The sequence below is a fragment of the Melospiza melodia genome, chromosome 1, assembly GCF_035770615.1.
Source record: "Melospiza melodia melodia isolate bMelMel2 chromosome 1, bMelMel2.pri, whole genome shotgun sequence".
NCBI classification, from domain to species: Eukaryota; Metazoa; Chordata; class Aves; order Passeriformes; family Passerellidae; genus Melospiza; species Melospiza melodia.
Window position 1 is genome coordinate 39,724,908 of NC_086194.1, and position 26,319 is coordinate 39,751,226.

General features: G+C 41.1%; 1 protein-coding gene and 1 long non-coding RNA gene across 10 annotated transcripts in view; both read right to left on the reverse strand.

The window, feature by feature from the left end:
* Positions 1-9,948, reverse strand: part of TOP2B (DNA topoisomerase II beta) — a 61,507-nt gene extending 51,559 nt beyond the window's left edge. For 2 of the 4 annotated variants that reach the window (XM_063154590.1, XM_063154598.1), the window contains exon 1: positions 9,790-9,935. In XM_063154590.1, the coding sequence (XP_063010660.1) occupies positions 9,790-9,852 (63 nt within the window). In that variant the 5' untranslated portion in view covers positions 9,853-9,935. Of the gene's footprint in view, positions 1-9,789 lie in introns of all 4 variants that reach the window. The other 2 variants (XM_063154616.1, XM_063154607.1) reach the window with 2 other exon arrangements.
* A 2,331-nt stretch (positions 9,949-12,279) lies between these two features.
* Positions 12,280-25,708, reverse strand: LOC134417452 (uncharacterized). Of its 6 annotated transcripts, none has more exons than XR_010027572.1 (4): positions 23,033-25,708; positions 18,200-18,320; positions 17,225-17,630; positions 12,280-12,888 (listed from the first exon to the last, which is right to left on the reverse strand). It is a non-coding gene; the product is annotated as an uncharacterized LOC134417452 (long non-coding RNA). The 6 variants fall into 6 exon arrangements; XR_010027573.1 differs by having other exon boundaries at positions 14,223-17,630; XR_010027574.1 differs by lacking the exon at positions 12,280-12,888 and adding an exon at positions 12,895-17,100.
* Positions 25,709-26,319: the final 611 nt, after the last annotated feature.

Below are 26,319 nucleotides of genomic sequence, written 5' to 3' on the forward strand. Positions count from 1 at the left end.
AAAAAGTTTGATGTTCTGACATCTGAACTTCAGGTTATCAGTACCTGGCTGCACCTCTTTATAACTCATTGTTTCCCACATCCTTGACCTTTTCCTAAGGCTTTATTGCATGACTAGTTTAGCACTGTGAAACTATTCCAGACTCCCAGCACATTTCCATTTCCCAATTGCAAGGATTACTTGCCACAACCTGACAGATTTTTGTTTCTGAAAAACAAAATCTTTGAAACCCATACAGGCTGTATGTCAGGTATCACATCAGCACTGTGATATTTTCTTTCAGATGCTCTGGGTCCTATGGCCAGCTTGACCCATACCATACTGCAAGGGATTTTTTTCCCTGCTGACTTATCCTCATTATTAACAAACAAACTTTAGAAAAAACTTTGGGCAGGACTAAGGCAACATTCAAGATGTTCATGCTGCAAGACAGCACCTGGAGAGAATAAATCCAACAGGGCAGTTTTTGAGCTCATCTTAACTGGCATACATGAAAATTTCATTCTGCAGAGCACCCCAAACTCAGGTTTTCTGATTAGGCTCTGGACTACCACTCACACTACATCAGTAATAGCCCAAAAATCATTCAGAAGTTACTGATCCACCTGCACTCTTCAGTGGGAAGCAATCCTCTGCTGAACAAGAGAAGCAAATTCTTAGAGTCTCACAAATGTAACAGCTATCAATATATTAGAATTTGTTTATAATAAGATACCTTTATGTTATTTGCCTGTCTACCTTGCATTGAAATACTAAAACACCTTGACTGTGATACATGGGTTTTTCACACTTTTAATACACATGGTGCCCTAAAATGGAATGCAATATGATCAGTAGAAACTGTTAGAAGTCTCCTCCCTGGAACCTTCCACAGAAAAGCAACAGCAACATATTTACCTTAAAACAAGGCACCACATAAATGAAAATTAATGAGCTTCTTTCCTTTAAAAAAAATATATCCCAAACATTGAACAAACTCTACACAGTCATACCCCATATTATTACATTTGGTCCACACTAAAAACTACTTTTCTATAATTAGAAGCACCTATGGTAAGACAGCCACATTTTCTGATAATATTCTCTAGTTTAAAAATCTATTTTTTTCTGCTACATTAAAATAAATACGAATCCAGTGTTCCTTAAAAAAAAGTTGCTTGAGTTTAATTGCTCAGCCCCTACTATGCAACATCTACTCCTCCTCTGGAGACTTTACAAGCCTTGAAACATTTTATGAGCCTCATAAATATACTACAAATTCTAGTCTCACTCCTGTAGTAAATTCCATGAGAAAGAAACAGAGGGTTGGTTTTCCATTGACATTGACAGCAATTTAGGAGGAGGAAAAAAGATGCATCAATGAGTCAATAAACCCTTAATGCTGTTCCAAAACTCCCCTCTCTTCCTCAGCCACTCACCCTCCCACAACATTCCTACAGAAGTCATTAGGAAAAGTCTTTCAGGATTGTTCATTAAAAGTGCTGACAATCTTGAAGATCATCAAAACTCTACCCTTTAATTTGCTATTTAAGAATTGCGTCTTGGCAGGCAGAAGAATCAACCTCTCCATAAAAGGTACCATATAAAAGACTCATAACTTCAAATATATGTTCAGATTAATTTTTAAGTTGTTTTGCATTTTCATCACCTTTGTGTTACCTGACATGCAAGTTTATCACTTAGCTGGCAAAGAAGAAAATCTACATGGCATATTCTGAAAGACTTAACTAATATGAGGAAGAGCAGGTTAACATGATACAACTGTAAGTTTGATTTCTCCCAAGCATCTGGACCATCTGCCTCTGTCTCCACCATGAAACCAGTAAGGAACTTCTTCTTCTTCCCCCAGCCAATTTCTCACATGCTTGTACAGTCTCCTATTTGAATTAAAAAAAAACAAAACCTCTCCTGGATCTACCTAATAGCAAAAAAGAATAACTGCCTCACTTCTTGCAACTGCTCTCCCCCAAGCAGCTTGGCTCCCTTTCACTCCAAGATTGTGACATGACACCTCACAGTTTTCATGATGATGCTGTAACACAACAGTGGTGGAAAACCCTAAGTTAGGATCACGAAACAGAGTATGACAAAAACCACCACCTCAGCCAACAAAAAGCTCGGTGCTGACACAGGGAGTAACAGCCTGGATGACTTCAGGCAGCAGAACTCTCTGTACCAGCTGGACTGAGACAAAGTTATTTTTCCCCAGACACCTTGTCACTCTTGTACCTTCATATCACGGCAGACAACTGGAGAACAAAACACAGGACTGAAATGCTCACACTCTACTACACTATCATCCCTAAAAACTCCAAACAGCCCAGAGCTACCACGGATTACACGGCTGGAAATATCTCCTCTGAAGCTCACACCGTCCATTTCTCGTAAGTAAAGATGCTCTGCTTAGGGGATGACCCAGAATTCTAACTGTTCTTATGGAAATATTACATATCAAGTTATCTGGTTGCAAGAGCTTTTTTTTTTATTATTATTATTATTATTGTTTTCCTCAACTTTATCTCAGCTTCTTTTGATTTATAGGAAAATAACTTCTCAGTGTTATCTTATGGCCCCTGTACTTTGTCATGACAAGAAAATATTATTTCTTGCTCTCTCCTTAAAGATTCCTTCAGAGATTGAGAAAGACAGGGTGAGCTCTTGGCACCTCACTAAAGGTAGACATTTGCCCAGTTTTCAATACATCTGCTCTTCTCGCAAGTTTCCAATGTCTGAAGAAGGAACAAGAAACCCAAGACTAACTAGGCCCACTCATTCAGTAAAAAAGAGCAAAAATAAATCAAGATGTGGTGTCCATGAGAGGAGGACTCTTTATATTTCAACTGCAATTCTACTTCACAAATCAGGAAAAAAAACAAAACGTAGATTAAGCATTTTAATCCTGTTTTACATATTTCCATTTTTTTTTCCTTTTAAGGTAGCTTTTTAAATTATGTGCAAAGGAAAATGTAGAGCTGATGTTTAGGTCTGAACCTTTCAAACATGTTCTAGGTCAAGTAGATTTTACACTAACTTGGCTAACTCCCGTTTTGCTTACTTGCTGAAAAAAAACCACTAAAATTGCTATATGTGCATAGTGTAACAAATACACAGATTTATCACTTTCACAAAAAAAAAATAGCAGTAGTAGCTTACTTTCAGTGGCAAACTATTTCTATGTAAATTGGAATTGCATTGAGACACAGACAGGATATTAAAATAGCTTTATTAAATGAAACTAGATGAGCTGATATCATAGAATAAGTTAACTCACTTCAAAACACAACGTAAAAAGACTTAGTTCATAAGAGTAAAAGCATTTGCAATCATGGTGAAATTTTAAAAATAGCAGATCTGATGCTCACTTGTCAAGGAGGGGAGGAATATTCTCCTGCTTTTCACAACAAACTTTTTAAACTCTTTATCTGAAGAATACAGGTAGGATACACTTTTGAATAAAAATTACTTAGAGCTGGTTTATCACTTCACTTACGAGAAACAGTTTTCTTCTATATTTGCAACACAAATAAATATCTGGCTTTTGATCTTGACACCTTGTTTTTATCACTAGAACTTAAAATATAGTTTAAATTTTAGTATTTATTTTCAAAGTTACATAATAACATTTTACATGCCTTGATTTAGAATTTACTTTAAATGCAGAATAATAGCCTTAAAAAACATTCTTCCAAAGTACTTGTGTTCCAGTACAAGTACTCAAGAAGACACCACTATGTTTCCAAGCATGCAATTTTCAAAAGAAACTTCTTCACACAGTTATACACATATAAAACTATGTATTCTTTTTCTCAATCTGCTTTTGAAAACATTTACAAAGCACCTATTTAATGCAGAAAAATATTTTCACTGTGGGTGACATGCAAGAAATTTCCTGTTTTAAATGAGAATTAAGTTTTCTGTAACAGTTTTCATTCTTAAGTTTTCTATATATAATGTATTATTTATATATATATATATATATATACATATATATATATATAAAAATCTCACTCCCAGGGATGGAATCACTCCCATCCATCAGCTACGAATCACATGTGCTGCTTTTCATTAATTGAAACATAAACATGCATTTGCAGACTGCCTTTGCACACAGACACACAAGACAGTTTAGATGCAAGGTAAAAGCCTACTCCTGGAAAAATCAAGTCAATGCAAATGAAATACTAAATTTAGTGAGTAATTTTTTCAGACATAAGGTGTCTATCTTAGACTACTTGTATGTTCTTTTATTTGAAAAGGTTACTTTATCTATCCAAATAAAGTAATTCCTCACTTACTAGCACAAGGTACATACAGCCACAGGCGTCTTAGAAATTAAATGTACACACACACAGGTCTCACAGATCAAATATTAACAAAGGGCATGCGCTCAAATGTACACCTTTCCTCCCTGAACACCTAAAGCAACTGCCCACAAACCTTCTAAAATCAATTCCTCCCCAAACCCTGAGATATACATCCCTTCCTAGACTTGGTTACAATTGAGCTCCCCACTCCTATGCCCCCATCACTCCTATGGCAGAAGGAGGATTCCTCCCAGCTCAGAATACAGAGGGTGCAGAGGCACGTCCTGAGAGCTGCGGGATGGCCTCAGCTGCTGTTACAGATGTGGCCCTGATCCTGTTCCTGCAGCAAGCCTCCACCTGATATCACCTCTACCACTTCTTTGATCCTGCATTATTCAGCACTCTGACCAGGAGAAGACTGGACAACAAAAGTATTTAATGAATGCTGGTGTGGAGGGTAGAGAACAAGAAGCAACCACTTTTTTTTTTGGCGGCAAACCATAATACCTGAGGAATCCTCTTCAGACCTTTTGTGTCTGACTCACCCAAGTGAGCCACAAACACTTCCCTCTGGTGCTGGAATACCCAGGGAAGTCATGACATCTCCTTACAGCACTGCCTCCTTAAGGGCAGCAGAATCAGAAATACTACAAGAGGGAATCCTGCTTCCCCTCAACTGTTGGATATAACTATACAGCTTAAAGCCTACAAAACTCATTCTGTTTAGTAAAAGTAAATATTATTATCAATAAATTGGGGCAAGTATTTCAGTCTGACCTTCCTTTCATTGTATAAATGTGAAAAAAAGGAGGGGGAGGGAGGGTAAGGACACACAGGACAAGAAACCTCCCAGTTCTCTGGTCACCACAATAGCAAAAGACGGACACTCATATAAAGGAAGAGAAGAGCACTGAAACAAGGCTTGGCAACAACACCAGAGTTTGCCCCACGCCCCGCCTGCTCTGCAGACACCACAGTGTAGCAGAGGGAAGATAAGACAAGCTAACAGCACATGTAACAAGTGTTACATATGTGACAACTGCACCCTGGCCAGCTGCAGCCAGCGGAGAAACAGAAGGCCTGATCCAGATAAAGAAATGGAAAGAACAGAAAGCTAATTCTGAGCTCTAACCTGGGTCTGGAGAGGCAACTAAAGAGGTCTCTAAAGGACCCAGGAGTAGGAACTTCAGCACCTACTCTTCCTTTGAAATGAACAGCATAGTAATGAACAGCAATAAAAAGGACAAAGGACCATTTACCCTTGGTTCACCACTAGGACAGTATGCTTATTTCTAAAAACAGAGTTCATTAGGATTTGTCCATACTGCTGCCCGTACCTTCCAGCTGTTTGCACCTGAGGCAGGCAGAACCCTGACAGCTTACAGACCAGACCCTGGCAGAGCAGTAACCCAATGCAGCTCCCGGGCACGCTGCCCCAGCCCAGCACTCTCCCTCCCAGCACTGCATGGGCACAAGAAGGGAATTCCTGCCTTGCTCCCAAACCAGAGGAACGGTCTAAGCTCGGAGTAGCAGTGATGGGCAGATCCTCGGGGCAGCAGAGATCCAGGTCAGATTTCAGGTGCAGAAAACCTACCCATAAAGTTCAAAACCACCCAGTGCAGAAGCCATAACCGGTGAGTTATGGCACATCACTACAAGTTATTGGACATTATTCAAGAGGAGCACTTGTTTTAACCCTCTCAGAACCCATTAAAAGCCAAATCAAACTGAAAGTCATCCCTTTATTAAGTTAAGCATGTTTGATTTCAAATGAAACAATAAAAGAAAGACAAGATCCCTTCAATAGGATTAGGGTGGGCTTTATTTGTTGGTGCTTTAAAAAAAATATATAGTCAGACTCCTATCTTATCAATTACATTCACTTTTCATATTTAAAAAAAATTACAGTATTAAGTTAAGATTACCTTATTTTTAAGGTGAACTCTGAATCTTCTGAAAGATGCTTATATGTGAATTTAGATTATTTGAAAGGCTGCTTCTTTTCACTTACCAATATGCAGCTACTGTATTTATTCAAAGAAGTATAACCCAAAAATATACAATATTTCCACCTACTAATAATATACATTATTTCCATTCCACTCCATCTAAAGAGCAGATACTAATGATAGTTTTTTAAAAGAGAAGTCACATGAACACTCAGCATATATTCACTTTAAGCTAGCATTTCCTAGAGTCAAAACCTGTCCCTTTCACCAAGGACAGGAAAGTGGAAGTAGTGTCCAAAGTCCTAAACTTTTATCAGCAGTCTCAGCTTCCATTTATCAGGCTTATATAGCTCTTAGGGTCGAGGAAAAAGTCTTAAAAACACTGACAGAATTAAGTGATTAAATGTTGCTTGTATGAAATACTCAGTTTTGTGGGCATTACCATTGTATCATTGTATCAGAACCAATGCACTTCAAAGTGTTACTTACAATGACTTCACCTTCACTATAAAAGGCATATTTATAAAAACAAATTAAGTGCTATTACTGTGCCATTACAATTCATTTTCTGTAGTTCATAAACACACACAGAGGCTGAAGAATTATTTCTTTTGTCCACAGGAAGTTTTTCTAGTATTAGAAAACGCCATTACATTTCACAAACAAAAACTCTCCTAATTACAAATCCATGCTTTGTTAATTCTTAAGAGTTAAGTTTTTAAGAGTTAGTTAACTCTTAATACAACTTAACACTTTTGGGAGTGACACTTGGAGATCACCCACCAAAAGTAATTTATATCACACTGTTAAAACTCCACCTTCTACCAACTATCAGAGTGCAGAGCTGCAAGTTGATTTCAGAAAATCATCAACCAGACCAAGGAAAAAATGAGCTATTAAAAAACCAAGCAAGTACATTTTATAAATCAGAGATTATCTTGGTTTGTCTCCAGTTAAACAATGCTAGATTATTTTCCCAGTACACATGTTCAGTTTTTGTGCTCTCATTGTTCCCATCATTGGTAACTGTACCTAACTAGTTACATTTCTTCAAGTCCTGTTACAGCTGAAAACACAGATGACTTGCTGTTTGCTTCCATGAACATTTAATTCTTCTTTCTTTTAAAAGTAAAATTAGCTATCACCTGATGCTTGTATGATGTCTCATTATGAAATTCACTCTAGGGTAAATTCTCTGCTATTGGAAGTGTCTTTCCTTTTTCACAACTGCATGTAATTCTTTCCTACCTACAAGCATGCTCTTTGAATCACACCCAAAGCTGAAGCTGCACATGCAACTCTTTACTAAAATGTCAGCAACCAGGTTATGTATACAGGATCTGCTAGTTTGAAACCTAAATTAACATCCCACCAAGTTTTAAATGATTCCTCATCTTTAGGGCCAGACTTTCTTCTGCTTCCCTTCAATTGTTTAACTCGTGGTCTTAGTAAGAAACCACAAACTACAGAGAATACATTACTCAGACAGAGAAGCATCCTGATGGTTTCAACACACTGGCAAGAATTCTAAAAAAAATCAAGGTGGTTTCAAAACGACCTACAACTGAACTGCAAGTGGTTGCATATCCAGCAGATACAAGGCAAGCAGATTAAAGCCAGACAGCTGAAACTACTCTGTCCCTACCTCTGTCCCTCTCACCCTCCTCAAGGACAGCATATGATCATCTATTAATGAACCACCACTTAAACCAAGGGTTTTTTCAGCCTGGCACATAGGCCATGGCCCTGTTCAATTCAGTGCTACAACAAGATTGTTCTTTTGCCTGCCAGTGTTCTACAGCTGACATGGAGCAGGTCTGGTTTAGGAGCTGGCTTAGAAAGCCTACCTTCACCATTTAAAATGCACATGAGAGAAAGAATGAATGTCCCACTGTTTACTAAAAAAATAAATGACCAGTTTCAACTAAAATCCAATTATTTTCCTACAACTACTCTTGAGTTGACAAAAACACTTTTAACTTTTACTGCTTTTAGAGAATGAAAAGTTTTATCATTTCCAGTTGTAGGAAACTGTTGACTCACCATAATTTCAACCCCATTACATTTAAGAACATGTTTCAATAAAAATGCCTATTCAGTAATTTTCACACTTCATTCTGCAGTTTTCTGTATGAGCTGTAAAACTTTCAATTAGTTGGTCAAACCTAGATGGTAAAATCTTAATTCTAAAGAGCCATCCAAAGACCACAGTTGACAAAGATTGCAAAGTATTGTGAAAAGAAAGGAGAACAGCTTCTCAACTTAGACAAGTTCCCATGGCTAAACTGTGTGATTTCAAGTGGCACACCCAGAAACTTGCACATTTTTTTTAATATACCTTTCCATGCTTCCAGCTTTTTGAAATTAAAGAGAATTACCAACATAAAATGCAGTAATTAGATCCATGGATATACTCCACCATCAGAACACACAGGATTTGTTCACTCCAATAATACTTCATTTTCAACAGCTCCAAGATGTAGAGGGACACAAGAACAAGTTTGCTGTTACTCTTTTTAACAGGACTCGTTAAAAGTTCCCACCTCTGGAAAGCACATGTGTCTGACCAAAGATACCTGTCCATCAAGATCTAGCGTCTTCTGCTTAAACATTAAAGTTACCCCTCCATGCCGAGCAAGGGAAAGGCGGGGGAGTCACGATTGGTTGAACCACAGCCCACCAGGTCACCTTTGCTCCTCCTTCCTCTCAGGTCTCACCAAAACCTGAGAGCATCCGCTCTTACTGCTGACCAGGGCAGCACCTCAGCACTGGGAGCTCTCAAAGCACTATAAGGAGGCTCAAAAGGATTCACCAGTTCTAGAGTCAGCTTCACCAGCACCTTCTCTAATCTTAATACTTCCCACCAATCCAGGAAAGGCAGTAAAACACCCCCTTCTTGGGTCTGTTACAGAGTTGCAACTTCTGGAGGAGGATGAAGTTGAGTGCCAAGATGGAACAGCAAGCACACAGCTCCTGCTTCATGTCTCTGAAACTTGGGAACTTCAGGTATTGTCTTCACACACAGTTGGAAAAGAACATGGGATCAACACTGAGACCCTCTGCTAGCCCGCAAAGGCTTTGCTCTAGGAGCAAGAGGCAATACCCACAACTCTGGCGGGACGACAGACAGACAGAGATACCACATCTCGCTTTGGAGGACAGCGACTTCAAGACAGCCCTGATGACCCACCCGCTACCCCCAGGAGCTTCCCACCTGTTTGCTCACAGAGTGACCTCTTCCACACGGCTCCCAGCACCCCGAGAAGCCCCCGAAGGCATAAAATCTCCCGTCCTGTAGCATCAATTCCAAGCCCAGTCTTCCTCCTCCTATCCCGGAGCCCTCCACAGAGCGGCGGCTCCACAGCGCTTCGCTTTCCACGCCAGCCCCCAGCGTCTTCCCTCAGCTTCTTCCCTCCTTTCAAAGCCAACCCGCGCTCTTTCCACACACGCAAGGGACGCAAACAGAAATAATAGTAATAACAACAAAACACGAGTAACAAAACCCACGAACAACAAGACGCAGCCCCACAACTTACCACCCAAGTCAGTCCCCCGCTGCCGCCGCCGCCTCCTCCTCCTCCTCCTCCAGACTTTGCCATTTTCTGCCCGTCTCTCCTCAGCCGAGGCGAGGGCGCTCGGAGGCGGCCGCGAGGGCCGGCACCGACACCGCGCCTGGGGCCGCTCCGCGCCCGCCCTTCGCGCCTCTCCCGCCCTCACCGGAGCCCCGGCACCGAGGAAGGGCGGCCGAGGGGCCCGCACAAAGCGCCCCTTCCGCCGGCGGGGAGGCAGCGAGAGGGAGGGAGGGCCCGGCCGGGCCTGCGGCTCTCGCTAGTTTAAAGGGACGACGGGCCGGTCCCTTCGCCTCGCGGCGGCAGCGGCGGCAACAACAGCCACCGCTATCGCCGCCGTAGCGCTGCTGCCTCCCGCCCTCCTCCTCACCCCCGGGCCGTCCCCCCCCCCGCAGCCACAAAGGCCCGGAAAACAGATTAATAATAAAAAAATCTCCCCCTCCCTCCCGCCTCCCTCGTCCCCTCCCTCCCTCGTTCACTCCCTCCCTTCCCGCCCCTGGCGCGCGCGCGCGCTCCCTCGCAGACCCGCGCCCCCCGCACACACGCACACCCGGGGCTGGCCCGGCCCCCTCCTTCTTCCCCTCCTCTTTCCTCCCCGCGTCCCGGCGCTGCTCCCCCGCCGTCGCCTACTCCCCCTCCTCTCCCCACACAAGCCCCGAAGCGCTGCCGCCGCCGGGACACCGCGCGTAGACAATAAATAACCGCGCCGGCCCCGCTCGGCGTCCGCGCCGCGGCCGCTTCTCCCCGCGCAGCCGGCCCGGGCCTCTTCTCCCCCCGGCGCCTTCTGCCCGCCAATCACGGGCCGGCCCGCCAATCGCGCGCTGGAGGCGGGAAGGCTGCGCGGAGCGCCGGCCAATCCGAGAAGCCAGAAGGAGAGGCCGCGTGTGACGTCATCGAGGGTGGCAACAGGGCGCGAAGGGGCCGCACGGTGGCGCTGCGGCGCGCGCGGGGGGCGGCGCGAGGGGAGGCGGAGCGGCTGGATCGGGATCGGGACGGGGATAGGGACAGGGATGGGGCGGCTGGATCGAGATAGGGACCGCGGAGAAGCAGTGCTCAGCTGCCGGGTCAGCGACGGGCTCCCTCAGCCCATCTTCCCGCTCTGCGACGCCGGGCAGGGAGATGCTTCCCTGTCCCGTGACCGCTCGGGGGAATTGGTGTGGGGACTGGCAGAGCACGGCTGTCCCGTTTCCCTGGTGCTCCGGGTGGATGATGCTGCGATGCGGGGCGGAGAACAGGTCATGCGGTAGGTGGGCCGGGTGTTCGGGGGCACGCCAGCCCCGTAACTGGTCCCTGCAATTGCCACCGCTGTGACCTGCGGCGGTACCAGCAGGGTGGAAGTCCCAGGGCTCCAGGCAGGACAGTGTTTACAATCCACTGCCCTCTTCTGGGCTCTGGGGATCGCCCGAGGAGCGCTTTAACTCGGACAGCTCACGGACCTTTATCCTACATTTGAGCATCGCCGTGTGAAGTCTCATAGAGGGTCACACAGCACAGCACCCCGCTCTGTACACAGCACGCATCCCTGCGTAGTACAACACTATTTGCTGTTTTGAAAAAAATGCTGTGGCCAAAAAACATCTACTTCCTAGGTCTAACTGGTGTGTACAAAGCCCAAAATTCATGTCATTTTAGGTATCAGCACACAAAATATGTACAGTTTTACATACTTTGCACCAAATGTATATATATATACTTATACATGTATAACTCTAAATATTATAATCAGATTTTGTGACAACGCTTCAACACACACAGCTTCTCAATTAGCAATTTTCATTCTGCTGTGTAAAATGCAAAGGACCTACCTAGCCCAGCCTGTTCCACTCCTTGAATTATTAAGAATGTAAAGTCTCAAAAGGAGGCATCAGTAGGAGCACTGTATCTGAACTAGCAGACAAATCAGGGAACCATTTCAAAGGAAGAGCAATAATTTAAAGGTTTTTCCTTTTGCAAAATGCTTTTCCTAAGGAGTAAAGGGATTGGAAATGGAGCAGCCACTTTTGAGGAGTCAGTAGTAATGTTCAATTATGCCTCAAGGGAAGGATCAGAAGAATTTCTAGTAAATATTGCTTATTTAGCATAATTTTACTCTGCCAGTTTCTAAGGAAGCTATTAAACTAATATCTAAGTGCTGCATAGGGATTATGGAAAATAATGGCATCTGCCAGAGGGAGAGTAAGTTATCTGTTCCAGCCTAGTTTCCAGCAGCTGCATGTACTACCTCTGAGCTGTAGGCTGTGTTTTCTTCGACTTTTGGCAAGATAAAGAGTGTGTCTTGCAGAACCACAAGGTAACCCTTGCAGGGTTATGCCTAGTGCTTCAGAATTTTGAGCTTGCTGATTAGAACCGTGTTGATTTTTTTTTTCCCAAAATCTCAAATTTATATGTAGGACCCATTAAAATGAATCATGTACAGGAAACTGTACATTTCTGCAATAAATATTGTGTGGATCAGTGGAAACAGAAGGAATACATCTATTCAAAGCTTTTTACATCGGTAGAGAACCATTACTGTATTCAGCAGAAAAAGAGCAAGTCCCAAACAGTAGTGTACTATGTTTTCATGAGCTCCAGTTGTTTAGTAAATATGCAGTCCTTACTGTGGGAAGCGTGTCTTTTGCAATGTGAGCCAAGCAGAAGATAGCAATCTAACTTGAAGGCAGCCAATTCCATACATATTAGAGAGAGGCAGAGGGAGTTTCTTCTTGGCAGTTACTAGTCTTTGAACGTGCATGGTCAGACATGTTCAGTCTGTGTCACACTGGAGCAGATTTATGAGAAAATGCTGATGTTCCCTCAAGCATTTTCCTTAGTCTTTAAAATTACTTCGTCCAGGTTGGATTTTATTTAATTCTCATCCTATGCTACACTAGCTGCACAGCATGTTACTGGCTTATTGTTGATGTTGGTTTTGTCCCTAATACTTACATGTGTATGCCGAGTGGTTACATTGCTAGTCATGTAGGACTGTGGGACAAAGTTCTCAAGAGACTAAAAGCAGCTGCTTCTGCGTGCTGCAGAGGTGAAGCAGTGAAATGAGATTGCTCTTCACATTTTAAGAGATCCCTGTTAAAACAAACATAGAAGTAGATTTGAGCATGAATCAAATTCAAGTGCCATAACATTTTGATAGGAGTGGAATTACTTTACTGGATGCGACCTGTCCGAATCATGCACTACCAGTTCCTGTCAAATACTTCACACTTACTGTGTGACATTTTAAATTAATAATCCCCTTGAGATAGTACACAAAAAGTCCTATTTCAATTCACTGGAGATTTACTTGTCCTCATAGTTGTACACCATAACATAACATAAATAGAAGTACCCTCGAGGCTTTCAAAACAATGATGTACTTAAATGATGTACCAGTTTCACTACTGCTTTTAGTAAGCAAAATATTTATTGTAATACTACTTTGTGTTCAATCATTTTAGCAGTAAGACAGCTATATGTATGATCTTTAAGCATTTCTATACTTGGTATGTACAAACTTCCCATCTGTTGTAAGTTATTTGCTGCTTCTAGTTTACTACTATCTAATAAAACCTTTTCTTTCTATGTGGCTTTTCTGCATTCAGATTTAAAGGGCCTAAAATGTGACTATTTGTGAAACTATGTACATTTATCTAATCTGTGAACATACTCAGATACAAGCACTTACTTAAATAACTGACCACAGCTCTCCTTTTTCTGCAAACTACACAGGAAAAAGCATAATTTTGTGCTAAAATATTTATGAAACTAAGTTGATGCCCATTACATTATACATTCCACATTGTATGTAGTTGTAATGAGGTATAAACAAACATTGCATATTTTAATATTAAATATCTACACTCGCAATAAAATAATTTTCATATTCTACTGCATTTTTAAATTTCATTATAATTCATTAACATAATTTTGAAATAATTGACCAAATTATTGAGTAGGGTTGTGGCAGTACAATATGAGAGTGACTAGCATACTTGTACTGTGTTGATTGTGGATGACCTTCAGGCCACGGTTCCAAAGTATTTAAGAGAAGTCTACCCATGGCTGGATCACCTAATGATATGAATTTAGCCAGGCCACATGTTCTTACACAATTGCATCTCAAACACCTTTGTTGAGTCAGCAAGAGGCCACACTAGTGGTTTTCTGTGGGTGTGCACTGTCAATGCACTGCCCGACACTCTCAGCTGAGCTGTGCCCAGGACTGACACACCTGATGTATCCATGGCACTTTTTTAGTAGCTGTTCCTGGGGCCAGACTGTTCCACAACCAGTCTCTTGAAAATCATCAGGTCATTTCCATCTTAATCCTCCAGAAACAATGTCCCACTTGTGACAGCTTGACAGAGGTATTGGATAGTTTAAACCCTGTTTACCCTCCAATTCTTCCTCTGGTGACTAACCTGTTAAGTGCTGTGCTGTTGGCAGAGGTGTGGAAAACTCAAGTGGGGCATGCTGTGAATGCTACTGCCAGGTTGTTGCTGGGGAAGAGGTCCAGCAGAATCCCCAGGGTTAGCTCCAGGGACCCCTGGGCTCCATCCTGGACTGCCCATCTCATGGCTGGGACTGCTGCACTGACCCAGCTGAGCTCCTCCTGGATGGCACCACCTCCCTGCTGCAGGAGAGGCAGGCTGGGGGAGAGACCATCGCACTGACGTGCTTGGCCTCTCACCTGAGCTGCACAGTCTCTCAGAACAGGGAAGCTGAGTCACTTGTAAACTTTAAATATTTATCTGTGACTAGAAGGGCTTTAGTATCCTAGCCCACCCAGTCTCCTCACTGTCAGCTCAGTCTTAAATTGTGACACACTTTCACTGAGCAGCATAAACAAAGCTGTTGCTTCGGCAGAGGCTGGTCATAGAAATTAAATATATTTGTATCAAAATTCTATGTATAGGACAAAGCTCCCTTGTGCAGTCACCACACACAGCAAGAGAAGTCGCATGCAGAGGTGAAGCAGGGGAAGCTGAGCTGGCCATACTGGGAGGAATTCTCAATATGAGTAGAATTACTGTCCATGCTATTAACACTGAGTCTTTTGGAAGAGTTGGTGGCAGTTGGCAAAGATGCAAATGCCTGGAGGGACAAAAGCAATGGAAAAAAACACAGAATGGAGAAGGTGATGTATTTTGAGGTCTGTGCTGAACATACATGAGAGAGCAGTGGTCATCTCAGCAGTAATACTGAGCTGAGAGGAGATTGCTGTGATTTGGAGGCTGGAATCACCAACTGCATTATGGCATTGTATCAGTGTGGAGAACGTAAACAGACAGCAAGGTCTGGGCATGCCATGCCATTCAGAAAGGCACTCCCTTGAGCTCAGGGTGATGAATACTGCAAAGCATGCTAGGCTTTCCTTGTGAAGCTTTTCTGATATTAGCCACATACTCCTTTCTTACTGTCCCTCTATCCCAGCCCCTCTGTAAAGGAGCTCTCTCTTTCCAAAGCAGAATTTTCTTTGGACTAAAAAATGCAAGATTTTTCCTAGCAGTTCACCCAAACAAGGCTGTTTGGGAAAAAATATGTGAGTGGCAATTCATTTTTACCCAGCAAGACTCTTCTGGCTCATTGAAGGTATCCATTACTAGTATATTTCTCCAGTCTCCCAGACAGAAATCCATTATAGATTTTGCGTGAGTATCAAGACTGCTTCCTAATAGCAGAAGGTCATGTCTAGTCATTCCTGGAATGACAGGAAGGTGAAAGAGTTTTTTTCTATACAAGGCACGTGTGGATATGTTGAATCTGTGGGGAAAAGTGATGAGTGATGTAGACAGCAGAGAAGCCCACTATTCTGGGAAATGTCTGAAGATGGTACTTTGCTTTCTTGAGCTAAAATTCAACCACCTCTGACACATAATGTTTTGACTTAGGAGGAGGAAATAGAAAGGGCAATTTCTGTACAGCTTCATAGTATCACCAGTTTTGACTAGAATCAATGATGACTAGGTCAGGGTGTGCATTTCCATTCCCTTTCTCAGAAGGGAGTTGTGTGGTTTTTGTGGCAACCCAAAAAGAGAAAAGTCTCAAGAAAGACCCAAGAGAGGCAGATGGCTCAATCTCCACCAAGGCAGAACATGTAACTGAAGTGTGGCCAGTGTACCCATGTAGTTTATGATAAGGTAAAAGGAAAAAAGAGAAGGAGGCCACAAGTTTTGGAATACTTGAACAAATGAATGTCTGAGGCAAAGAGCAACAAGAGAGTTGGGTGAATGACCTGTGACCATCCTTCGGAAAGAGGATTAGGGTAGGGACACATGAGCTAATGATATACCTGAGCACAGAAAGTGGGGAAGACAAGAAGTAGTAACTAACAAAAAGAAAAGTCAGGGATTACTATGAAGGGTCCAGTCAGGCACAGAATAGCAGAACCACAGACAGACAGTTTGCACATACCTATCCAACAAATTAATGAAGAAACCCTCAGAGTAAATTTGTACTGGCAGCTTAAATTTAGACTGACGTAACGCTTTGAATTACTAGACCATGGTAGTTTTGATTTGGTACTAGATGGCCTAAAATCTGAATTACTCTTTTACAGCCCACAGCACAGGGAATGCGCTCACCATGTTCTTCTGACAATTACAAGACAGTTTAGAAAAGGAAGCTTATATAATAATACTGTTTTGTGAGTATTCTTTTCTAGATGACTTAAGTTGTTATTCTTTCCAGTAACCTGTTCACTAATAATTCTCTTTGCTTAAATGCATTGTTTGAGATTACCTATATCATCAGACTATTCTAAGCCTTTTGAGAATTAATTTTTCAGAAGTCTTTGAGAAAGTAATTACAAAAATAAGATGTATGCTTCAACTAAAAAAAAAAAAAGGAGTAGCAAAACAGGTAAAATGTGGCCAAGACTCAGCCACCCACTTAACAATAAATATCTGAATTTACAACTCCCTAGAAATTACTGGTTATAGATCAGCTATTCAACAGTTGCTTAAGTGGCCTCATTTATAACAATGCTCAGCAGCAGCAGTTCCTATTTATTTCAGTAGGAGTTGTGTAATTCAACAGCTTGGGTGATTGGGCAAGCAGTATTTTAAAATGGTCCCTGCTAGCTGCTTCATGCACTTTTCTATTTTCTTTAGGTGTTATTATTATTAAGCAAAGGTGATCAGAAATTCATAAAAAAATCTTTTGTTATCCCTTTAGATCCTTTAACACATTGGTATTTCTGGGTCTTGAATGCTTCTCTCCCAGTACCACGCAGCTGTCCTGCATGATTTTTTTCAATAGTGGTATTCCTGGCTTAGCATTTTAGTCTTGCTGTATTTGCTAGGAGAATGGGTAAATAAAGCACCAAATGCAACACATTAAATATAATTTTATGTTTAGGTTACGGTGTCCTGTTCTATTTTCACCCAATTAACACTGCTTAAATTCTCTTCCCACTACATACCTTATATTACTCCAATCAGCTCTGCAGATATTTCCTGTTCCTTAGGGCACTCCTGTTTTCCTTAAAGAAATGTAGGAACACATTACCTCAGTTTTCAGATGAAGTAAAATCATCCAGATCAGTGGTTCTTATATGCCTCTTGCTCACTATGACCATACCCACTGCTGGTAGAGGTAGCAGAAGTTGCAGCAGCAACAGCTTTCAGTACTGGCCAGGACAATGTGTTTGACTGCTTAGGCATCATTTAGCCAGCACTTAGTCATATTTTTATTAGAATCTGGGAATCTCAGTCTAGGTCTTCAGTCCAGCGTGGTTTCCAAAAGCATCTTTCCATTTCTAAGCACCTCAGAAAGCTGCATCCTGTTCATAGCATTTCTTTCTTTGATTTAGGATTCCTGGCTGTCACCTGTGAAGAAGGAAAACAGTCTTTTGAATGACTTTGAATATATGTGCTTTAGTAATTTGTGAATTCACTTTAATGTTCTTGAAAAAAATTTTTATCTACAGGATGTGTTAAAAGTAACTTGCTTTGATATACATATACCTGTGGGGGTTTTTAACCTAAACAATATGGATGCTGTAGTCCTCTTTATTTTATCTATTTATTTTTGAAATCTACTGTGGATTTAACTTGAAGAACAGTAAAGAAAAATGTTTTTCATCAATGCAGTTTTTTTACAATATTCCTTCATTTCTTGCAAACAACAAAGCAAAGAAAAGGTACTGTATGTTTTTATCTTACTGACAGACCTAAGTGTCAAAAAAGGCAGCATATCTATTTTTGCAACAGATCTGTTAACTGTTATACTATAATCACATTCTTCATTTTTTAAAAATAATTTTGCAAGGAACAACTCAGTGATACCCCGTGTTCCTAGATAACAGCTAGAGAGAACACATTTCCGGTACTGTGCCTCATAGGAAGCTCATGTCAAAGTTTTACCATCATGCTATAGAACCATAATAACAACTCACCTTCCTTTTCATTTAGTTGGTTTTTACTGAGCTTTGTTATTCCACATATGCTCTTCCACTGGAAACTTTTACTGCAGAAAGCCTTTGAAGAGTGGGAAGCTCTGAAGCTCTTGAAATTTATCTGAAAGTAATATGGTTCCTTTTACCTTGGTTTTTACTGCTGCTCACATTCTTCTATTTCCAGGTAAAAAGTACAATGAATTCGTCAGGTTTCCATGAAAAGGCAATACACATTACACAGAAATTTCAACATAGTATCAGTTTCCATCCCTTTCAACATTTTCCTTTTTCTAACTTGTCTTAAATTAGAAAACAGAGTTTATGTATCAATGTATTTTCTAGCAGGTTTTGAAATTATTTGACACTAATCATGTAAGAATTCCATTTACTTTGGAATACTTTACTTTCAGTACTAACATTAGTTCTTTGGGAAAAGACAGATATATTATTACACATTCTTTTCTGTTCTGTACCCTTTGAGACACATTGGACATGCTACTGAAACATGACATTTTTCTGCTGAGATCATTTCTCTTGTGACACATGATAAGAAGCATGGAAGCTCCTTTTTTACTTTACATCTTACAGTTAGATTATTATAAAGTCATTTGTTAGTTCTCATGCATGAGAATTCCACTGGTTTGCTAACCTGTTGTTTTTTCAATTGCTCATTTTCTATAATTTCTCCCAAAATATGTTGGACTCAGGTCCCTGGGATATAAGTAATGATGATGAAAGAGTTCACTGGCAAAAAGGCTGAAAACACAATGAAATTACTTGAAGTCATAGAATACCTAAAGTTTAAGAAATCAATTGCATATGTATTGTTCTTTGCAACATTTAATTCTCAAATTAAATGAATTAAATAAAGCTTTCCTCAGCTCTCTAATCAAACAATCCCTTCTCCCAAATAATTAAAGGTATTAATTTTGAGTTGCTGTGCAGAATTGAAGAGAATTCAGAGCAAGCAATGGTTTCTTTCCTGATGGTTGTTGCTGAAGTACAGCAAAGCCTGAGCCACAGCAGCTCTTTGATTAAAGACAGAGCACAGTCATGGGCCATAGAGGCAGGCACATGAACCAACCCATGGGAACGCAGCACAAGCTGCAGCACTCACACCTAATCCATGGCACGTGCTTCGCCTCTGAGTTGCTTCACCAAACCAGCATGACTGCTTTTAGCCACAAAGCCAAACATCTCCTTAGCCAGGCACAGCACACAGCACTCCCAAGCTGCCTGGCACAACAGACATTCTCCCAGTGGAGCGTACATGTAGAACATGGCACTCCCTCCCACTCCTGCTCCATGTGGAACATGGCACTCCCTCCCATTCCTGCTCCATGTGGAACATGGCACTCCCTCCCACTCCTGCTCCATGTGGAACATGGCACTCCCTCCCACTCCTGCTCCATGTGGAACATGGCACTCCCTCCCATTCCTGCTCCATGTGGAACATGGCACTCCCTCCCACTCCTGCTCCATGTGGAACATGGCACTCCCTCCCACTCCTGCTCCATGTGGAACATGGCACTCCCTCCCATTCCTGCTCCATGTGGAACATGGCACTCCCTCCCACTCCTGCTCCATGTGGAACATGGCACTCCCTCCCACTCCTGCTCCATGTGGAACATGGCACTCCCTCCCACTCCTGCTCCATGTGGAACATGGCACTCCCTCCCACTCCTGCTCCATGTGGAACATGGCACTCTCTCCCACTCCTGCTCCATGTGGAACATGGCACTCCTTCCCACTCCTGCTCCATGTGGAACATGGCACTCCCTCCCACTCCTGCTCCACGTGGAACATGGCACTCCCTCCCACTCCTGCTCCATGCTTCAGTCTGCCCTGCTCATTTATGATCACTCCTCTGTGCTTCACAAACAGGAAGATTGCAGTGCCTGTCATCCCACCCCTGACCTATGCTACTCCCACCCTGTACATGGTGGGACATCCCACGATCCCTCAGGCTGATGCTCCCTCCAGGGTTGTTACTTATGCCATGGGCATGGTGGCTTAACAGGTTCTGTAACAGACTAGCAGGGGCATGCAAATAAAATAGGTGAAACTACTTTTTCAGTTCCTTCCAAATGAATTAACATGTTAATGGGGTGAATGCTGTGCTTTGCATTTCCACTCCTACAGGTCTTTGCATATTTATAGAAAGCAATAGTTAATCTTTCAAAAAGACATGAAATAAAAATATTGCTCTCAATTCAGTATTTGGGTTATTCTCTGGAGTTAAACTGAATATATAACAGCATTCATAGTCTTACAACAGATACCTGTAGCACAGCATGCCAACTTAATAGTCAGTCATTTATTCAGTTCTTTGAATTTCCATGGCAATTCCTTCATGCAGTAAAATCTGCTTATTTAATTTGGTTAGGATCCTCATTGCCCTTTTGAATAATATACACAAACACACCAAAACACCAGGTTGTAGTGTTTGTCCTAAAACCCTTCCCTTAAAATGGCTGCTGCTTCACTTTCCCCTGCTATGTGGGCCCTACACCACCTCTCAGGTTCCTGGAGGACAGCGGGTCTCCAAATGAGAAGAAAGGCCTATGTACCAGGCCTGCAGCAGGCTACCCTTGGTGGCCAGTAGACTTGCTGGGAACCAGAACAATACTGGGAAAAAAGGAAGATACCAGAGAGGGACACATTCCTGGAATGATAAGGGCTGAGGCTTCAGCTGTGCCACGGGGAGTGGGGCGACACTACACAGTGACTCAACACAAAAAGCAGGTAGGAAATAAAATGATAAATGAACAAAATCTTCCAACAGTGAAGACTGCGGTAAATTTAGAAAACCACCTTCAAGGAACTCCCTCAGCAGGCCATGCTACTGTCATCCTCACAGCTTCTCCCACTGTCCACAAGAGAGGGAACAGCAGCTGTCATAAGCTAGGGAATACATAGAGGCTGTATGGGGCTGGGGTACCAGCCTGTCATACAGCAGGGAAGAGAGAAAAGAACAGAACCCAGGGACGGTGCAGAAGCCTCCAGATGTTACCTATGAGGCACTGGGAAGTTGCCTTGATTGCCACTGCAGACACTGCTTCAAAGGATTAAAAACCACTAGTTTAGAAAAAGGGAAATGTGGAAGTGCTTTTAAGAGTGAAGACAACAGTGAAGGTTACCCCAGGAGACAGCTGATATTGCATGTTAAACAAAGGAATCTTCCAAAAGATGGACAAAACCTCTGCTTATGTTTCACTGTAGAATCCCTCCATCTCACCACTAATATAGGTAATGCTACTATGTAGTGCTAGTCCTGGTTTTGTCATTCTAATGTGTGTTAAACACAAAATCCACTGACCAGTTCTGCTCAGTTACTCCTGCTCCACCCACAAACACTACATGACTGGAGTGTCCCTTCCATACAACTTCTTCAATAAAATATTTCCCAGTTATGGATTTAAATTCAATCCTTGGAACAGAATCAGTTCTAGTTCATTTCCATTGAATTGTTATCATGTGCCAGTAAATCTCATTATCTTTAGAAATGATTATCATTTTTTTCCACATCCAAAATCTTTCAGCCACTCTTTCACTGGCATACATGTTGCCTCCATGCTCTGTTCACAGATGGACTTTGTATTTTTCACTGAATACTTACAAAAGATTGAATTTCCTCACATGATTGGTAATCAGTCCAGTATGTGAAATAAAGAAAATCAAAAGTAGAAAAGGTAGATGTATTCTGGCAAGTGTTTCTTAGTCTGTTTCCAATCACAGATTTTATTTCTGTGGGCCAGAAATGCATGCAAGTCTCTGCGTCTTCAGAAAGTTACTCTTATGCTGTATCTGGCTGAAAGCCCATTTCTTCACATCTTTCTGCCACTCAGGTGGTTTTTTTTCCATCAATAAGCTGGTGTACAAATATGAATTACCAGCAAGCCTTAAAACATGAAATAAAACTACAAAATGAAGTTGCAGAGCATTTAGTTAGAGTGCATAGTCAAGAAAAATGGAAATGTCTGTTGCACTAAATATGAACTTCAGGATTTCACCTTTACTAAAAAAAAAAATCAAATAGACTTATATTTTAAAAATACCACTATCAGACTTTTGAAGTGTAGAGGAAGAACTGATATGACTAATAATATAACTTATAAAGGCAGATCATGCATAGTACTGACAGTTGGGCAAGAACTTCCTAAGGTTCTGTTTTGAAGGCTCCATGATGATACAAATTTCTTTCAAAAAATATTTGGTTTATTAAAAAAAAGGAAACAATCAGCTTTTCTAAACAATCCCCCAAATGATGAAAATTTGACATTCATTAATCAGCGTTGATATTAACTTTTTTCCATCCTCTAGTGCTAAAATTAAACTGCAGCCTCTAGCACTTCCTGTTTGTGTTCCTACATCCTTAGGGGGGGTGTTTTTATTTTTTATTTTGAATGTTTTTTTTTAGGTATTTTTGGGGCAGGGGGAGGGGGGAAACGGGACTGTTTTCTTTTAAATCATTATAGCCAACATCATGGAAATCAGTTAGCATACTCAGGCAGAAACTCCAACCTACACAACCTAACAAAAGAAAACACAAATCAAAAGAAGTTTTGGGCATGCTTCATACTAAACCAAACCAGGACAGCACCACGATTCTTAATGCAGTCCAAAACCAGGCACTTCCTTTTTGGCCAATAAAGTTTTATATCCTTTTTGCCAGTAGTGAGCTTTGCTTTTTAATACACCATGCATTTCCCTGGCACTTTGGCTAAAAGTGAAAGCTGCTGCTAACATAGTTAGCATACTGCCTGAGTATGCTAACTATGTTATTTTGACTTCTGATACAATGCAAGCACAGACACACATACATTCCATTACCTTCCATCCTTCTCTTCACAGTGCTAATAATGCAGAGGTGAGAAGTGAGGCTCTCTCCTTCCATTCTGTACTTTGCTGCTCCATTTGCTCTAAGAGACTGCGACCAACTGTTCCACCTACTTTAGCTCGAGTTTGCTTAAACAGTGCTCTCAGATGTCTTCATTCTCTTACATCAGCCAGTTTCCTTATGACTGTTCCACAGGGCAGTCCGTATATTGTGATCCAAACTGCTCATCTAAAGTTAGTCCAGCATTTCCTCTTCATTGCAACAGAGATAAGCTGCTAGCTGATGATTTTCAGTGGGGAAAATATGTTCCCCTGGGACTTCAAGGACAATACACTGTATTACTGAAGTTCCAAGGATACGAAATAACACTCAGAATTATGCAATAAAAGAATCAAGTTAACAGAACATACACTGAAATATCACCATTGAAATGCAGAGCGAAATCATCTTTCCCCCAGTTTGTAAGACCTCTAACAGGAGACTCAGTCCTTCAAGGCTAAGCAGGTGCTCAATGTCACGCTGAAATCTCACATCCTTACAGGTAATACAGACCTAAAGTTCTTGGTTACAACATACCACTAAACACACTTCCTCCAAAATCAAAGATCCAGATTATTCACTGGAACAAAGGAAGGAATTATCTGTAACAAGTGGGATCCTGTTCTTAATTCTAAAATTATTTCTATAGCTTAAACTATAGAAACTAGTAAAAATAAAAAAACTAGTAAAAATAAAAAAATATTTAAACTCAGATATTCCTTAAATCTCACACAGATTTAAAAAACTCCTGTTCATTTAGTCTCAGCAATTTTCTTCTACTGAAAACTTTCAGGGACCTAAATATAAATAAACACACAGTAAAATGTCTCAAAACCAGGGTCAGTCACTGGAAGCTACTTCTGCCAGCATCAGTTTATGTAGTCCATTATATTTCTTTTGCCATAAAATTTTATTAAGTCCTGGTAACTTTATTGGTTTCTGGGCATCATCAATTTTAATTACTACTGCTTTTTGTTCTGCTGAGTTTGAATATTTTTAATCTATCCCTTTCATCTCCTTTTAGCAAATAAATAAATCAACTTCTTTTTTGTTGTAGTATTTACCATACAGTTGCAACTGCGTACATAAATTAAATTAAAATGTATTTTAAGTTAGATGAGAAAAAAATAAAGCTGAAGAAATTGAAGAAGGCTAATCATAAACAAAGAGAAAGCCTATTACAAAGCTTACCATAAAAAAAGCCCCAAGCCCAAGAATAAGAACAAAAATCTTAACAATTGAGAAAATCATTGTTATCTTATTCATGGTCACATTTAAGCCTTTACGCATTTCATAATACCTGTGTACCTAAAATATATATATTTGACCTTGACTTGTTACTTGGTCATTCCTAGGTTCCATAATATAGGCTGGGAGGTCTCAAAATTCTACTCCTGAAGTTTAAAACTTAAATAAAGAAGGAACTTTTTCAATCTACTAAAGACATTTTTTTTTTTACTCTACTGTCCTTCTGCTTGGATTAAATATCCAAGATCAGCATAAAACCCCCAAACTGTCCCAGGTATTACTGCTATTACTCTTCCCTTCTGCTCATGTTGACAGCTATATGACCAGTGATCCTACAGGTACATATAATATACACTACATTGCTGATTAGTATTTAGAAAGGCCATAAGGTACAAGCCATAAAGCATTGTTGCAACAGCAGTACCCTGTAAAGAACCTTCAGAACCAGCACCAGGTAAGCTGAACTACTGCAAATAATGTTGAATACCTTTCCCCAAAATACTCAAAGTACAAAAAGGACCTAAGCCAGCGACTGAGTTTAAGGAAGGCAAGTGTCTGCAATTTCCTTCTCAACCTTCCATATGATAGGAAGCTGAGACACAAGAAGTCCCTTCAATATTAGCACATTTTTAAAGTTGTTGAATTGCTCGGACGACTGTGGCAAAACTTCAACTTTGTCCAAACCTAGAGGCTTGAATGGAGTATCTGATTTCCTACAATGAAAATCAGATATTTATTTTAAATAATGCCTATACTTAAGAAATGCTGTTTTGACAAATACTTAGGAAGTCCACTAAATTCTTAACTAGCAGTTTGCTTCCGTTTCTAGCTTGAGCAACCAGAGGTAAAGAAATGAGGAGTGTGGGTGTGGAGAAGAGGCAGATATCCTGATATCTGCCTGGAACAATCTCTGCCCCTCTCGGAGTTCCTTTGTTTTGGCTTGTTTTGTTTAGAGCTGCAAGAACTCTGCAAATGGGTGTTCCCAGCTTCTGGCAGCCATATGTGCTGCCTGCCATCTGTTTTCATTCCACCGCACTATGGAGACAAACACACTTTATTTTCAGTGTTCTGCATTTCCTGATGTTGCACATAATAAGGATTATATCTTAAATCCAACCCGCTATATGTGAAAAATCTTCCAATGTTAACAAATGAGTTAAGGAGACAGATTGTCCTACAAGACCAGATAAGATAATTTGCACTACTTGCTTCTCATTTTAGGTTACACTGAAGTTTGTTTGGTTCCTGCATAGCTGTGCTCTGTACCTCTTCTTTCTTTCTACACTGCCTAGAAGGGGCTTCCTTCATGTATTTTAAGGATACATCTTCCCAGCAACTTCCTGGGGTATAGGAAATTACTAGCATTAAATGTCAAAACAGGATATGAACAGCTGGACGATCAACTCTAGACAGACAACAGTGCAACAAATACTTGTTTGAAAGGAGGAATTCTGTGCACAGGCTCCCACATAGTTCTGTTGGAAACCATGCACCCCATAATCAGTTTGCAAGCATTAACTGGGTAATGTAATATTTATGTAAACTTTTAATGGAAAAGATTTCACTGTTAGACCTCAGTGCAACCCTGGAAGGCACCCTGGATGGCACAATGGACAGCCAGCTGTTCTTCAAAATGTACCTCAGCTGGATTCTAGAAAACATTGCTGATTTTACCTGTATTAAGCCATATATTTCTAGGCAACAGTATTTTCAATTACCTCATTTAATCTCCACCTTCTTAAACTTCTAAAAAGTTGAGTAAGCACTGCCTTCTATCTACATGTGCCCTGATCACCATCTACCACTCACCCAGTATTGTACCATTGCCAGCACAACTTAATAATCATACTTTTAGAGCAGATTGCAGCACAGATCTTTCCACCATGTAATACTGCAAATTCAGGACACTGTAAATTAACATTAAACAACTGTGGATGAGGAATTACCTCTGGTTAAAAAAAAAAACAATTATTAAAAGCTAGGCTGAAATGGA